This window comes from Pseudorasbora parva, chromosome 12, assembly GCF_024679245.1.
Source record: "Pseudorasbora parva isolate DD20220531a chromosome 12, ASM2467924v1, whole genome shotgun sequence".
Taxonomy (NCBI): Eukaryota; Metazoa; Chordata; class Actinopteri; order Cypriniformes; family Gobionidae; genus Pseudorasbora; species Pseudorasbora parva.
Genome location: NC_090183.1, coordinates 42832099 through 42849179, shown reverse-complemented (window position 1 = coordinate 42849179; position 17081 = coordinate 42832099). Strand labels below are relative to the sequence as shown.

General features: G+C 38.7%; 1 protein-coding gene across 15 annotated transcripts in view; it reads left to right on the top strand.

Moving 5' to 3' along the window:
* The window catches only part of ptprt (protein tyrosine phosphatase receptor type T), a 318020-nt gene that overhangs the window by 252146 nt on the left and 48793 nt on the right, over positions 1-17081 (top strand). For all 15 annotated transcript variants that reach the window (XM_067460396.1, XM_067460402.1, XM_067460403.1 and 12 more), the window contains 4 exons: positions 1213-1364; positions 6485-6562; positions 7116-7151; positions 16549-16736. In XM_067460396.1, the coding sequence (XP_067316497.1) occupies positions 1213-1364; positions 6485-6562; positions 7116-7151; positions 16549-16736 (454 nt within the window). The remainder of the gene's footprint in view (positions 1-1212; positions 1365-6484; positions 6563-7115; positions 7152-16548; positions 16737-17081) is intronic.

The window sequence follows — 17081 nt, the reverse complement described above, 5'->3', positions numbered from 1 at the left end:
GAAGCTGAAACTTTATTAGTTTTTTTTTTTTTAAATCCCAGCAGAGAAAATAACAAAACAAAGAGTTATTATCAGCACGGCCCCGTAAGAGAAGGGAGCACATATTGAGGTCAAATGGTGTTCTGTGGGACCTGGAGAATCAAGGAGTCATTTTATTGGATGACTCCAATCCATCGCTGACACTAATATCTTCCTTGAAGTTTTGTGTAGTAAGGTGTGGGAAATCTCCAGCTTATGAACCGCCAGACAAATCAACAAATCAAAGACCAGCAGAAATGAAGTCTGCTGCCTTTATAAACAGATTTTTTATTTTTTAACATCTTTGGCCTAATTTTATGGGTAATAATGCAGGGAATTACAGGTTAAGAGGTAGGATGAGATCAGGAATTTGAACAATACAGCTTAAGGTGTCAGAGGTCATAGTACTAACAGCTCGCTCACTTCTAACGTGCCACAGTTTTAATTAGGATAAAATACTTTCAAGGAGCATTAGAATATATATGCCTATCAACTCTGGATAATAGATGCAATATTTCATTATAGATTGTACTGCTCCTTGAAATATATATAAATAAAAAAATATAAATATATATATATTCTCTAATTGATGCTCTATCCATTTTAACAGTTCTATAATGACCCTTTTAAGCATCTTGCAACTGTTTTAAAGTTTACTAATATATTTGTTTGCAGCATCTACGAGTGAATATGTTCATGTACAAGCTTTTCCTGATCGCTATGCTTAGTGTCCAATCATCTTTGTTCTGCATGGCAAGGTTTTGAGTTTTCTCTCTCTTGATTTGAGGTTTCATTTTGATCTCCTGCTGGCAAATATCACTGCAGATTTTTTTTCTTACAGTCTATCTTACAGTCAGTGCCATTTGAGTAGACAATAGCCATTCTCATGTCCTGTCCTCTGTGTTCAGTGTCTGTCTGTGCATTTGTATCTTGTATATATTGTCATATTTTCAGCAGTGGTTTGGTTTAGTGCACTCATGCTTTTGAACATACAGGTCTAACTTAAAACCAGAAAGTCTAGCAGTAACTAAGTTTATAACTGATTTTAATCATTTGTCCAAAAAGAGTCATTACTAGTCATTCCAAGCATGCTTGGAAAACAGTTTGCACTAGCCAAAAGCATTGCAACGACACACTGAAGTTTCTCCTTTCGATCATGTGTATAAACCTGTTCTGTTGTGGATGATTTTGAAGGAAACTAGCTAAAAAACAAAAGGAGACAGCCAGCAGCAGTACGCAGAGAGAGATGGGACCTGTAGGCACGGCGGATAAAAGCACAGGAAAAGTCAGCACGCTACACAAGGACGATCCGTTCTCCACCAGCAACCAGGACCTCAACGGATTCTGTGAGTTCAGCAGATATTGTGCTGCCCTGTTTTTTTCATAGAAACCCTTTTTTTTCACCCGATTACAACATGAGTTAGAGAGGAGTGAGTGAGTGAGTGAGTGAGTGAGTGAGTGAGTGAGTGAGTGAGTGAGTGAGTGAGTGAGTGAGTGAGTGAGTGAGTGAGTGAGTGAGTGAGTGAGTGAGTGAGTGAGTGAGTGAGTGAGTGAGTGAGTGAGTGAGTGAGTGAGTGAGTGAGTGAGTGAGTGAGTGAGTGAGTGTGAAGGTGTCTGCCACATCAGAAATGGAGCTGATCTTCAGCCTCTTGATAATCAAAACTTTAGTCTCAGGGTGAATCTTAGGCATGTTTGCAGAGGTCTAGTTGCAGTTGATGTGAAGGTCTAGCGTACTGGGGTTCTTTTTATACACACTTGAGACCTAATTGATCCAATATTAGTCACAGGGGAAGCTCATATGACAAGGTGACAACACTTATGTCTTTGCAAAAATTGACTCAATGGGCTTTACCAAGCTGTGAATATTAGAATACTTTTTGAAAGTTTAGTTTTGCACTGAAACATTATCACAAAAGCTGGTGGGATTAAAATGAGCCATTTCTTGTAAAAATATCTTGATTAGAAATATATTTCAGCGGCACTTTAGGTCAATTTGTATACAAGCGACAAGACTTTTGACAGGGACTGTATATATATATATACACATCCCCCCCCCCCCCCCCCGGCACTGTCGCCTTTTTTACTCTGAGGAGTTTGCAGGTCTGAGTGTGAGGGTGAGTGAGTGAGCGAGTGAGTGAGTGTGAAGGTGTCTGCCACATCAGCAGTGGAGCTGATCTTCAGCCTCTTGATAATCAAAACTTTAGTCTCAGGGTGAATCTTAGGCATGTTTGCGTCTAGTTGCAGTTGATGTGAAGGTCTAGCGTACTGGGGTTCTTCTTATACACACTTGAGACCTAATTGATCCATTATTAGTCACAGGGGAAGCTCATATGACAAGGTGACAACACTTATGTCTTTGCAAAAATTGACTCAATGGGCTTTACCAAGCTGTGAATATTAGAATACTTTTTGAAAGTTTAGTTTTTCACTGAAACATTATCACAAAAGCTGGTGGGATTAAAATGAGCCATTTCTTGTAAAAATATCTTGATTAGAAATATATTTCAGCGGCTCTTTAGGTCAATTTGTATACAAGCGACAAGACTTTTGACAGGGACTGTATATATATATATACACATCCCCCCCCCCCCCCCCCCCGGCACTGTCACCTTTTTTACTCTGAGGAGTTTGCAGGTCTGAGTGTGAGGGTGGGTGAGTGGGTGAGTGAGTGAGTGAGTGAGTGAGTGAGTGAGTGGGTGAGTGGGTGAGTGAGTGAGTGAGTGAGTGAGTGAGTGAGTGAGTGAGTGAGTGAGTGAGTGAGTGAGTGAGTGAGTGAGTGAGTGAGTGGGTGAGTGGGTGAGTGAGTGGGTGAGTGGGTGAGTGGGTGAGTGGGTGAGTGGGTGAGTGAGTGAGTGAGTGGGTGAGTGGGTGAGAGAGGGTGAGAGAGGGTGAGTGAGTGAGTGAGTGGGTGAGCTGAATTATTGAATGAACAAGTGAATGAATGCATGAAGGAAGGAAATAATGAACGTACAAATGTTTAAATGAATCAATGATGGAAATAAACTAAATGCATATATAAAATACTGAAAATATAAGCAAACGATTAAATGAGCAGATGAATGAAATAAATGAACACGTGTATGAATGGATACAGTAATAAACCAATGAATGAATGATTTAACAAATTCTTAAGTGTTATTTTCAGCATACTTATTCAAAGCTGGGAAGCAATTATTGATGCACCGAAATTCCGGCAACCTAAAAAAATCTGGCAGAGACCAAAATCATTGACCGAAATCAGATGACCATATACGTTTTTTGATTTTAATCAATCTTCATTTTAACGAACCATTATCGATTTTTAAATCACAAGGTCTATGCTGTTTCTGTTGTGTGAAAACTTCACTAAACCTTATTTGTAGCACACCTGTCATCCAGTAGTCGAAATTATACTTTTGATATTAAACAAATTGTCAATTTTATTACGAAAACCAAACACTAAGGCCTGGATTCACAGACAGGGCTTAAAGCTTAAGCCCTGTTGGAGGCAAGTGTCATTTTGCTTGTCACTTCACTTCAAGAGCTGTGAACCGATCGTCTCTTCCACTTTACTACTAGTTTTAGTGCAAAATAAACACAAATGACCATCAGAAGGTATGTTGAAAGATACAGCAATAGTTCAGACATTTTACACTGTTTCTCTTAGTGAGCTTCTTGCCCTTTTCAACTAATCTCAAAAGTCAAAGTCCAAAGGTGCTAAAATAGCCACGTTCCCCAAATACCACGACCACAGTGTGTGTGCGCGCCAATCCCAGGACTCATTACTGCAATCACACAGAGCTGCTGCACATCCCACCATCACGGTGATGAGCTCGGAAGCCCTAAAAGGTGTCAAAAGGGGTCAGCAATCTGTCATTTTAACTCAACTCGCTGTTCTCCTTGATTGTCTGTACCAAGCGTCCATCAGGAAACCAAATGATGGGACGCCAGCATCCACACCTGCCATACACAGATCTAAGCATCACTAACTGCTGAGAGCTATTTTGTCACTAAACAGCATGGACCGAAGCGTTCCACATATCAAGAGACTTGGCTATTGACGTGCTGCTTTAAGAGGCGCTAGGGAAGAATAGCAAGTGGCATTTGGGCTAGGCTTTTTTCTTTCTCATGCTTTCATTCTCAATTTTAAGTGGGCTCTGGCATGCTGAGAAGGGGCTGTAATTAGGATGGGTCTTTCTGAGTCGCTTTCTGCACAAAATGTCACAGTGGCCTTTGTGTACAGAATAATTTGAATGGAGCTGGAAGAAGAGGAGGCAATGGAGATTAAGAGCAAGATGCAGAGAGAGAGAGAGAGAGAGAGAGAGAGAGAGAGAGAGAGAGAGAGAGAGAGAGAGAGAGAGAGAGAGAGAGAGAGAGAGAGAGAGAGAGAGAGAGAGAGAGAGAGAGAGAGAGAGAGAGAGAGAGAGAGAGAGAGAGAGAGAGAGAGAGAGAGAGAGAGAGAGAGAGAGAGAGAGAGAGAGAGAGAGAGAGAATGTCATTATGCATAATGATCACATTTATTTTCTTTAAAATCAACACTGATTGGCAATGTGTTCTGCGTGTTTTGTGTTTCTCAGTTCTTCTGAATGTCATTGGTCAGTTGATGTGCAAATGCAGTTTCTTTGGTATGTTTATTTCGGATCATTACAGGCATGGAGTAATTGGAGTCTGTTATTTTATCTGTTGTTTATTTAATGGTCTGAGAGTCACTATTATTGCAAAAGTGCCGGCTCTTTATTATAGACATGAATCTCAGCTGTGGTGTTGGAGAGAAAAAAAACATTTAGAAGTCAGCGCTGCTCATAATTGCTGTTTTTGTAAGCTTTAAAAAACCGAAATGTCCAATGCCTTATACACTATCCCTTTAATCTAAAACGTTAAAGCTGGTCATTTCTGTGTTGGAATTGCATTTGTTTTTGATTTGTTTTCTGAGTTTTATCAGTAAAAATGATTCTCTTAATATTTTGTCCTGTTTTTCAGAAAAATATATTATAATTTATTCGTTCATAGAATAGCAAACCCTCTTTTGGCGTTAAAAACCTACTATCAGGATTTAGCAAAGACATGCAGTGAATAATTAGCGCTGAAAAGGTGTGGGCAGGGTTATTTTTGCGGCTGATCTTATTGCATGTGCATTTTTAGGAGTTTCTCTTTCAGATGCTAAATGTATGGGAGGAGAGTATTTAAACGATCAATCAAGGTCATTTACTGAGGTTTGCACTCATCAATGTACAATGTATGTTTGCGCCATTATTTACCAGCCAAAAAAGTCTTAAACCAGAGGCTAATTTGCGCTGCTCTTGGTAGATTGTGTTGGTCATTATGGAAATGATCCGGCTGGAAACAAAACAAAATATGATTAAGAAAATGGTTGTATTTATTTAGCTTAATTTTATTAGATTTTAATTTTAGCTTTTTCTCATGATCTTGAAATTGCAAAAGTAATTAAATATTACTCCACAGCTGACTTTACTGTGTTTTTGTTTCAATTAATTATTCTATGAATTTAATATTTTTTACTGTGTGCATAACCAGGTGGAATCAACTGCTTTTGTATTGATTCCAGGAGGAAAATCATTTTCTTTTCTTTTTTGAAGTAAAGAATAGAACTTTGTGAATGGCGAGTCTTCCAGTCTGGGAACCAAATTCTCGTGGATCTTTATATCTCATATTTTAACTGACATTTTTCTCATTTAAATCCAGACCTTCCTCTCTCTGGCTTTACAGCTACAATCACACATTATATATATATATATATATATATATATATATATATATATATATATATATATATATTTTTTTTTTTTGTATCAGGGCTTTTTAAAGATGATTCGGCGTAAGATGTGTGAGATAGAGATCATAGCTCTCCCAGCCTACACACTCAGCATTTTAGCTGTATTACCATTTAAATGAACACAGAGACACCTGCCTCTAACCTTCTGCGCTTCTTTCATTCAGACGCTCTCGAGCTCACCACACTGGCCCATGAGCTTTTGCTGTGAAAGCACTTTCTGTAGAGATCCTTATGCGAGTGAATGCGTATGCGCCGACACATGTGAGACATGGGGATTTGTGTAAATGGAGATCTGGAGTGATAGGTGATTAAAATGGAAAATAAAATGCATTTGGGCTCCAGAGGAGAAGAGTAAAGGAAGTTTACTGGAGTGTGTGATGTTCGGGAGTGTTTTTGTGACTTTCAACAAGTCCTTCTGTGTGTCAAAAATCTGACATCATTCAGAAAACTATATACTGATCTAGGATATGTTCAAAATAGTCATGGCATTTAAAGGTCTTGCTGACTACAGTATGATGCAGTTTATTCGGGAGATATGTCTCTTTTGCAGAATGTGACATACAAATCTAGTGTTCTGGTTTCACTGATGCTGAGACAATGCAGCACTGCTATTATTCTAGATAGGATGTGATTTATTTTTTTATGCTGTATAAGTAAAACAATTGTCTAAGTGCTCTCCTCTCTCTTTCCCAGCCTCCTCCTCTCCATGCTCGTTCTCCATCCAGGGTAAAGCCCTCCAGAGCAAAACCCTCCTCAACTCTTACTACTCAGGTATGTAGCGTTCTGTGTTGACTATAGGTTCATGTGTCATAGTAGTTCAATACATGGACCGGTAACTAAAATGTTGTACCCAGCGAGCGAAAGCTGTCATTTCACCGTCTCAGTTGACTATAGACCCAATATAGTCTGGCTATCAGTAACCAACTTCTACCCAAAATAACCTTGAATGTCGTTTTTGCCAAAATAACTTGTGAGATGTATGATATTCCATCATGTAAGCAAAGCCAAAAGTGGTTACAAGGAGTTTGGTTTCATTTCTTTGACATGTTCATGTTCTAGATGACTTATCTATTCTTGGGCTATGGTTAGGCGTGTATTAAATTTTCACTGACAGTCCAAATTTTGCCTGGTTTTAGCCTAGACGTCAGGGCTGTTTGGACGGCTATTAGACATCTTTTAACGCAAAATTGCTTGCTGGGTAGGTTTGAGCCCTACACTCTATCAGCATCCCCTTGGCAGAAAGAATATACTCTATAACAATAGCTGCGTGGCATTTGTGTCAAAGCAAACTTGGGTTTCAGTTTTATTCTGTTTTTAATTGCAGTTTCTAAGGAGCCGGTCCCTGCCACAGCATCTATAGGTAAGACACTCTTCCTCCTCTACTTACTATAAATCACGCTGCTCAGTTCTACTGATACGTGGATCATGTTAAACCCGGTATCTTTTGATCTGAATGTCGGAGGGAGCTGATCTTAGACAATATGAATATTCAGAGGCTTATCACTAGCGGTTCGTTCCAAACGTGCGCGTGTATTTGTGAAACATCTCTGAGTCATAAAGTACGGGTTTATATGATGAAAGATCATAACATTGACCTTTGAAGTCAAACGCAGGCGCCGTAGACTTTCGCTCCCATCCAGCCGAACTAATTGCAGCTTGTAATTTTGTGGAAGCTAAATGTGGTTTAAGTGAAGAGTCGGCGGCGTCCTCCTCGCGCTGATGCGTCCGTCCCACGCTGAGCAAGATTAGAGGAATGAAAGCCCTCTGTCAGTTCAAACAAAGTCTGTGTTTATGTAAAGTGATTTGAATCAGATCGTTAGCTGTTTGAATGCTAATTTTCAGATTTGGTAGATTGGTGTTTGGCAACACACATGCACACACACATACCTTTTCAAAGACTGTTTGACCATTTTACAGCCAATGGCAATAGCTCATAATAAAGACATTCATCCATCCATCCTTTCTTTTTATTTTGTTCTTTTATTCACTCAATATTTTTTTTCTTTCTTTTTCAGTAAACTTCTTTCTACAAACAAAGTGGCAGTTTATAACATTTAGCAAATTGTAAAATCAAACACTAATGCGACTTCATCTGTGTCCCAAATTTATAGCAATAACCCGCCATTTTATGTGGCCTTCGCTGACTAACGCGTGATGAATGAAAACATACCAGGGACTCACTTTAGTGGCTACAGTAAACTACAGTATTTCAGCTCCACTGCTGACATTTTCAAGTTTTTTCTGGTCACGCAAAGCTTCATCCTTTACTCATTCTTCAGAAGATATTGAAAGCGTTCTTTACAGACGGCTTTTGAAAAGGGATTTCTGATAGATATCTTGGTGGGCTCGGGGCTTAGAGTCAGTCCAAAAGCTCATTTCAAAGGTTCTCTCTAAAAGGCTCAGATGCAGGGGTCTCTAAACACGCACCTCTGATCCAGACAGCTTCTGGTAGGAGTTTGAAAACTCTTATTTTAAGATACACTCAGCAGGAGAAACTGTGACTCCCTCACACACATGCGCACTCAACGGCAATAAACCACTGAGAGCAAACATTTTTACAGAGGTTATGAAGGTGGAGATGGTTTGCTTAGTGCGAGATGATCACACAAGCGGTATATTAAAGGAAGAGAGCGAGAGCAAAGTGGAAAAAAACCTCAAACACTATGGTAGATGATTCTGACATTTATCAATTGAAGCAGTACATTTGGACTGAGATATAAATATAAACTGGACGTGGAATATGCTTCAGTCATAGTTTACATTCAAAGCAACTGTTCGAGAGATTCATCCCAACCTGACCCAAGGGTTGATCGGGTAAATAAGAGTAAAAGATCTGAGATTGAGGGAGCGCTGTTGGGAATGATGGAGGATGAGAGATGACTGCAAGGATTTGGATGGAGGAAGAAAGGAATAGATCAGAGGAAAATAATACAAGTGGAACTCTAGGATGTCAAAAGATAAAGAAAATACTAGGTACTATACAAGTCAAAGTAGTGTTGAAGTTGTTGGTAAATTTAGATTTTAGACTTTGTTTCTGTATATTCATACACAGTGTCTATTTAAACTAAAGCCCCTTTCACACTGCGATTCCGGCAAATACACAGATAATGCGACCCGGCATTTGTTCCCGGGCCGCTAGATTTGGTCCATTCTCACTGCCAGCGAAATACCGTAATATGTGCACTTTCACACACAACCTGTAACGGTCCCGGGTCGAGTTGACACGTGACATCCTGATGTGACGTATAATGGCCAGCGATCTCAGCTTCAGCGCGGATAGTAAGGAGCTCCGTGGTCTCGACTTGTGTTCAGTTTGCGCACATTTCTGCTTGTTTAATTTTAGTTTCTTTTGTATACGAACACTCTCTGCGTTTAAAACACCGACGAGCTCTTCTGGCACTGCAGGGTTGTATTATTGAAAAAACAAGCTTTAGGTAGGAGTCACACGATAACTACGTACACGTTGCGGCATTAGTTTCGGCTTTTGTTCACACAGCGCTCGTCCCGGGTCAAATACCGCAATATTACTAGGTCCCCGACCCGGGTCGAATTCGGTCATCAATGCCGGGACGTGGTTGCTTTCACACAGAAGGCGACCCGGCAATGTTCCGGGAATATTGCGGGTCCGACGTGCAGTGTGAAAGGGGCTTAAGTGACATAGCCCATTTTGTTGGCAGAAGCTATTTACACTAACTCCGCCCATTGACGTCTTGCTGGGGCAGACAAAATTACGGAAAACACTGGATTGTTAACAGTAGCAACAGTATCGGGTTAAGGCATGTGCCAATTTTTTTTTTTTACCAGTTTGACCCGAGTTCAAATCTGCCTTTTGCCTAACTCGCTCCAGTCCTGTTTCCATCACATGTCAGTTCAGACGGAAAGGCATTTATTTCCAATAAAAGTATTTGAAAAGTGTAAATTAACTGTCCAATCTGTTTAGGGTTGGGGTAGGTGTAAAGAGGGATTAATTGTCCCAACATGGCAGCATCTATTTAACCATTTTAATCAAATATAATCATTTACACTGTTATTATTGCATGCCGTTTAAAGGGTTACTTCAGCGATTAGCATATGGCTTTGTATCAGTAGAAACCCTGGAGAATATTCAAATTATTGTGCTTTCCCCCCTCATATCTCCCTGAGACAAGAGATTTATGCATTTTATTTCTGGAAAAATTCCTCCTATGATGCAAAATGACGATTTTTGCATCATAGGAGGAATGTTTGCCCAGAGGCTAAAGACTACAGCCAGCAGAGGGAGCCATTTCCGCATGTTTTGTATCTGCGCATGGGGGATGGGAGATTACACTCAGCTGGCAGGGAGAGCTCAGCTTGCAGACAGGATCATTTAAACGGAGCTATGGTGTGCAATGTAAGTCTTTTAACTTCTCAAATTCATTTCTATGAAAGTTAAGCTTGCAAAGGCATGAACTGAAACGCGTGCCAGACTGAACTCCTGTGTGAATGTATGCCGCGAATGTAGTCGCGATTACCTCAGCTCTCATCACTCGTGCAGTTAGTGCTCAGTGCTGTGATACTCGCGCGGTGACTCACTCATTATATTGAAAAGACACGTTCAGTTTTTAATTGTAGTGTCTCTAACTCAGTCACAGTAATGAAGTTGGTGGCTTTGGGAATGGCCTCACAGGGCAGCGAAGCATTCTGGGAATTGTAGTCTTTCATCCCCATGGGACAAAAATACATTTTCTGTCTTTTCTCAGTCTAGAAGACACCAAATTCAAAAATAATTTCACATTTCTACTGCATTGATGACCCAGTTTAAATACAGATTCATCTTCCCAGCGCTGAATCAACATTGAGGTATCTGCCACTATTTATAATTGCCATCGAACTATTAATTACACTTATTGCAAAGCAAAAACTATTTTCACATTGTGTAAATAGAATATATCGTTATTTTCAACTATAGTGTTAATAGCATATCGCTAAGAAAATGCTGTTATCATGGCTATCAAAATCCAGTGTTCTGTATTGTGCGTACGTGAGTTTTTGTTGTAGATGGCTATAAAAAAACAAAAAAACAAAAACTTGTGTACTGTGCTAATTAACTGAGACTTCTTACAGCTCTTACAGGTTGTTGGCCTTGTTTGTTTCGTTGCTTCTATTGCTCTCCCCTTTTTTGTAAGTCGCTTTGGATAAAAGCGTCTGCTAAATGATTAAATGTAAATGTAAATGATGTTTTTTTTAATTTAACAGTATTTATTTTACAATATAATTGTTTTTTTAACAAAGTAAAAGTCTTGAATAAGAGTGTTATTTCTTTAAAGGAATCCTTATTGACCCTGCACTTTTGAAAAGTATAAATGATGTTTTAGTGCATATTGCTTGTGCATTGCTGTGCACAGGAGTCAACACATAATGGAACCGTCTTTATGGCTCTCGAAGAAGTCACTTTAAGGCAAGTCATTTTACTCTGCAGCCATCTTTGAAATGCCTCTCAGGCAGAAATTTCAGTAATGCAACTACAGCTCTTATTTCTTTGAAATGGAAAACATCAAATATTCCAAAGCTGTTCACCAAGCTTAGGATTAACATTTTTGACTCAATGACTTCTTTTATTTAAAAGGTTGGCTTTATTCTGCACTTTCTACTCTTCATAGTAATATAAGTGCATTGTCTTTATAAATCTGATATTTATAACGTTACAAAAACTGTCCTTTCTTAATACACACTCTTAGTTTTATTGTGCACATTTCATCAGCGCATGTTGTTTCACAGAACCATATAAAGGGTTTTTTATTAAAATATAATTGCTTTGCCTATGAAATGACTTTCTATTTCAGGCGATTCTGTTGGGTAAAATCATATCTTGGCCTGCTTTCCCCCCATTGTATATCGTGTTTCAATATGTCACAGCAATGAAATGGGTTTCAAATGCCGTTTCATGTTGACTTTGAATTGAAATTATCCACCAAACAACAGTTAAACAGATTCGAGTGTCTAACAATCACTGTAAAAGAAGCGATTGTGTGAAAAAGAATCGAAAAGGTGAAATGGAGTGCAGGGTAAAGATAGTGAGATGGAGAGAAGATATCAGGAAATACAGCCACCAGTGCAGATAAAAGAATGGGGCATTAAACGAGGGAGAAGGCCTTTTCATTCTGTTTTACAGACACCATCACTCGCTCCGAGCGGAGACGGTCATATTTCTGTTCTGGAGATGCTCCCTGCCGCTGAGATTACGAGGTCGAGAAAGACTAGCGGTCCCTAATCATTTATAAACCTGCCTATTATGTGAGGCTTCCAGTTCATTTACAGGCTATTGATCATGCTGCGGGGTGAAAGCCTTGGTGATCGCATACAGGAGACGACTGTTTCTTCAAATCATTTCTCCAGTAATCCACGCGGAGATGATGATCATCAATGCATCTGATGAGTAGTCTTTTTTTTTTTTTTTTGCCTGAGAAGAGAGGACATTGTGTTAGTAAGAGAGGATAATAGTAGAGAAAGGGGCATGTGCAGTGTATTAGAGCAAGATAAAGAGTGAAAGATTTAGATGTTGTAGTGGAGTGTGGATATCTGTAGGATCGATGGAAACAGAATGGAGGAACAGAAATGGGAATGGAGAGAAAGAGAGAGAGAGAATCAAGGGTTCTGTTTCATGGAGAAACAATAGTTTTAGAGGTTGGAAATGGATAACCCTCTAAGGGACGGGCTGGATTCGGCTGGTTAGCTGAAAGACGCCTGACAACTCCAGCTTAACTCAGCGTAATGACTTTCAGCGCAATAACATTGTTTAAAGGTTGCTCTTTCATGGCTCACAAGAGCTTACAAATAAAGAAATAGACACAGATGAGACGTGCATTTTTGGTATTTGTAGCCAAAGACGTAGTAAAGCCTCATTGCCTGTGGTAATGCTTATTATAATATTTTGTGAATAACAATGACTTTAATTTCTTTTTACCTGGCAGCCCTGTGTACATAGACATATTTTCCTCCATATACTCTGCACAGCCACACAAGACATTGAGATATGACATTTGAAAGTAATTTGCAATGTCATTATTTAGTCACCTGTGCTTTATTGTGACTTGTCAGGTAATTATTGTTAATGGCAAACGCCATGGTAGTTTATCATAATGTAATTGCGCATGCTGATAATTGAGCTTTAATGTGATTTTAGTAATGCAGTGGCCACAAAGAGTTTATGCTCAAATAAAAGAAGCCATTATGGGACGAAACAGGACCGAAATGAGAAAATTACCTGTTATTTGACAGACATCTTTCTCTGTCTCTTTCACTCGAAACATGTCCTATAGTACTCTTAATAATATAGTCCGATACAGGCATTGCAGTATTGAGTTGTGCTGTAGCATGTGCATGAGTAGACACCACCAAACACATTATCTTGACATCTCTCAGATCAATGATTCTTATTTAATATTTGTATTGGATGAATTCAGTTCTCCTCAAGATCACAGAGCTGTCCTAACAGAGGAACCACAGGTGATGTTCGTCACTTCACAAGCTTCTAAACCACACAATCTCTTGCCACCTTTTCTGCACTCATTTTTAACAGTATTTATATATATTTTTATCATTTCAAACCTATGTTTTTGCACCTGCGAGCAATGCAGAGAGAATATTGTGTTACAGAGAGAACAAGACTTGGATCTTGTAGAGAAGTAGATACATTTTAAATATCCAAATGCATTTTTTTGACCTGTAGGAATCACATCTCACTAACTATTATCAGAAAAAGAAATGTTCTTCTGTGTACTCTTATGGTCATGGATAGTAGTTACCCAAGCAGATATAAGTCGGAAACGGGTAAATTCTGTTTGTCATTCATCACAACGTTCAAACATAATTTCTCAGAAAATATCATTTGTTTAGTACAGAAATTACACACTTTACCTTCAAGGAAGGACATATAAGAATCTTGTTTATATTCTTTTTCCACGTGTGTTTTATGTTCCCATCATCCCGACCTAAGGTGTTTGTACTAAACAAATCCCATATGGACTCTCAGTAGAATCTGCTAATGGTTTAGCATAATTTATTGATGAACTGCATCAACTCATAACTGTCAGAACTCATCATTTTAAAACTAAAAACAGTTTTTCCATCAACTACACACATAAGATCATCTCCAATGTGCAGCTGACCTTTTGTTTTTAGAGCAGGAGTTTTTCGATATTTCTCTGGGTTGGATGTGGCAGACGCGTTGTTTTAACAACATAATACACCCACTGGGCCGCCACTTTGGGATTCGCTTCATGCTGCTGAGACGAAAACACATGAATAATTAATTAAGAAAAAATTGATAGCGATAGAAGGAAAGAGAAAGGCAGAAGGAGGGGCAGTAAATTGAGAGACCTTAGAGTCTCTCTAGTGTATACTTCTCTATCGCACACTCTTTATTTTCTCTTATTGTTTATATGTTGCCATCTACTGTAAGTCATAAGCACGTATTTTTCCACTATGAATTTTTCTAGTCCAATATAAATATCAAATAGAAGTTTTTGAAGAGACCATTGGATTATGTACTTTTAAGCTTAAAATGCTATGTTCAGTGTAAAAGAATCTTGATAACCAAACAGTTTGAGATCCCATTGACTTCCAATCCGAGTCCAACTAAAACCAAAACTCCAGCATTAAAAGTATGTACAGTATATGCAGGCAACTTGGTTTAAAAGCTAAACAAACGTCAAAGTGCACTTATCTAAATCACAGTCAGATCTAAATTGTTATTTTGTGTGCTGGTTGTGAACTTGTTCCGTTTCATTGAGCAGTCTTAGCATCTCTCTGCTGGTTCTTTTTGTGCCCTTTAAAAAGACCGTCCTGAAGCTACGATTGTAGCATAATCGGTTTCTTCATATAATACATCGTCTCCGCTAATACTTTTAACTTTTTGCTTCTGGTGCTAGAAATGCTACGACTCTGACACGTCATGCAACATGACTCATATTCCACGTCATGCAAAATGACTCATAGCCATGTCGAAAGCGTAGATGTTTGGTGTGGATTATACATTTTTTATCCCCAGAATTAGTTTAAGTGTATAATGAATTTTCAAGGCGATTAAGATGCAAATAGCCACATTAATAATTTGTTGAGTAATATTCCATCTCTCTGTGCATCTGAATGATAGTTTAGCTGGTAAGGAGGCCATATGAAAACATTCTCCATCATTTTTTTCCCTCATTCCTCTAGTTAATGATCTCATTAACGTCAATAAACTACTTCCCAGTCTTATTCTAATAAAAGAGTTTGCAAGGACGGACTGTCTGCATCTCAGGATCTTGTGTCCTCTGAAGTCTGGTTGAATAAAGCTGAGATAGCTCACAGTGGTTTGGTCTTGATTGAGGTATTAATGCGCAGTAAACAAAACTGTGCTGTTTTGAGAGCAACATGATATCCTAGACCGCAAATATTTGTGTTTTCTTTGTCATTTTTTGAGCAGTTTCACAGATTATGTGGCGTCTGTGTGATGTGATTGGCTAGGTTAATTAAACACCCCATAAAACAGTACTAAGTTTTGTGTATTTTAGTCCAAGTCTGTTTGCGTTGTGTTAATCTATAAAATAGCATACTTCTAAAAGTTATATATGGAATTAATATAGATACACATATAGATATGTATATAACCTCTGTACAGAAAAAAATAAAACATTTGTATCATTTTAAATGTGTATAATAGGCTTGCTGCGGTAGTGTGTAGCTCTTTATTTCTTAAAATCTAGGAAGACACATCATGGTCATATTCCAGTTTGGCAATGTCAAGATGCATCAGGCTCAAATTGTGAAGGAATGGTTGGGAAGGAGCATCACTTTCACACATGAATTGGAAATGGAAACATCATCACAATATTTATATTAATCAACATTTATTGCATACATTTTTGGTCACGATCTTGTACTGACAATGCAAGAGTCCAGCACTCTGTAAAGTCTCTTCCAGATCATCCCAAAGACTTTTAATGAATATAAGGTCTGGAAGAGGTGCCAATTCATGTGTGAAAATTATTCATGCTTTCTCCCAACCATCCGTTCACAATTCGAGCCTGATGAATCTTGGCTTTGTCATCCTGGAATATGGCCATGATGCGTCTTCTTAGATTTTAAGAAATTAAAAGCTACACACTCAATTAAGGTTAGAAGAACTGTTGGCAAACATACACCATGCTAGAAACACAATAATCACTGCAATAACGAGCCAATCATAGACTCTTAAGCATTTGCCTTTAAAATCCAAATAGCGACTTATTTTATTTTTTTGGTCAGTGTATATTGGAGGAGGGTCATTATAGTTAACATAGTTATAGTACTTGGGCTTAAATCTATCTATTTTGGCAAGTGGAGTCTAAGGTTGTCATTTAAATATTTATAATATTAGTAGCAGTAGGAAAAATGAGAAGAATCCAATTGGATCTTTAGATGGTCTGAAACCGATATCCACTTTTAATTCTAGCAGTTCAACCTGCAATCCTCTAGTTTTTCCATTTTTGCCTTAGGCTTTTACATTATAAAGCTGTAAATTCGACAGGTTGTTAAACTGTGCATTAAACACGCTGTTCTATGGACACTGCAGGATAATTTTAATTTTTTTATATAATACAAAATAATAACTAGGGCTGGTAAAGTTTATTTGCATTGCTTTGTCATAAATAAAGAGAAGCCCAACCCAAGGATCTCTGCCTTTCTCAAAACTTTGACATCAAACCAGCAACCTTCCATTTGGCAATTGGACATTGGTTTTGAGTACTCAAGGATTTTGAATTGTTCCTCCACAGATGGCAGCCACAGTGAGATGTCCCAGCCCTCGATGACCATCCAGACGTACCCGTATGGAGGCTGTGAGTCGGTGGAGATGTCCTACCAGGCCGGCCAGTTCCAACCAGCCATCAGAGTGGCAGATTTGCTCCAACACATCACCCAGATGAAGTGTGGGCAGGGTTACGGGTTTAAAGAGGAGTATGAGGTAAGAATGAAATCTGTGTGCTGAGCTTGAGTGATCAACAAGGATGGAACTTTCAATAAGGCTTAATTTCATCCCTGAAACATAGTTTTTGTTCATTCATCTTTAAATGCCAATAAGATCCCCGACTTTACAGTTTATGCCTCGGATACCCTGATACCAAAAACATAACGTATGTTTGGTTTTGATTATAATCTCTCACTTAGTGTAAACTTTTGATATATGGTTTTCTGAGCACACACACACACACCCGAAGCTGGCTGTCAGATGCAAGTATTAAACTAAGATCTGTTTCACTTCTTATTGTGCTTAAACTGTCGAATACACTCAAGGTTATGGCAAAAACAC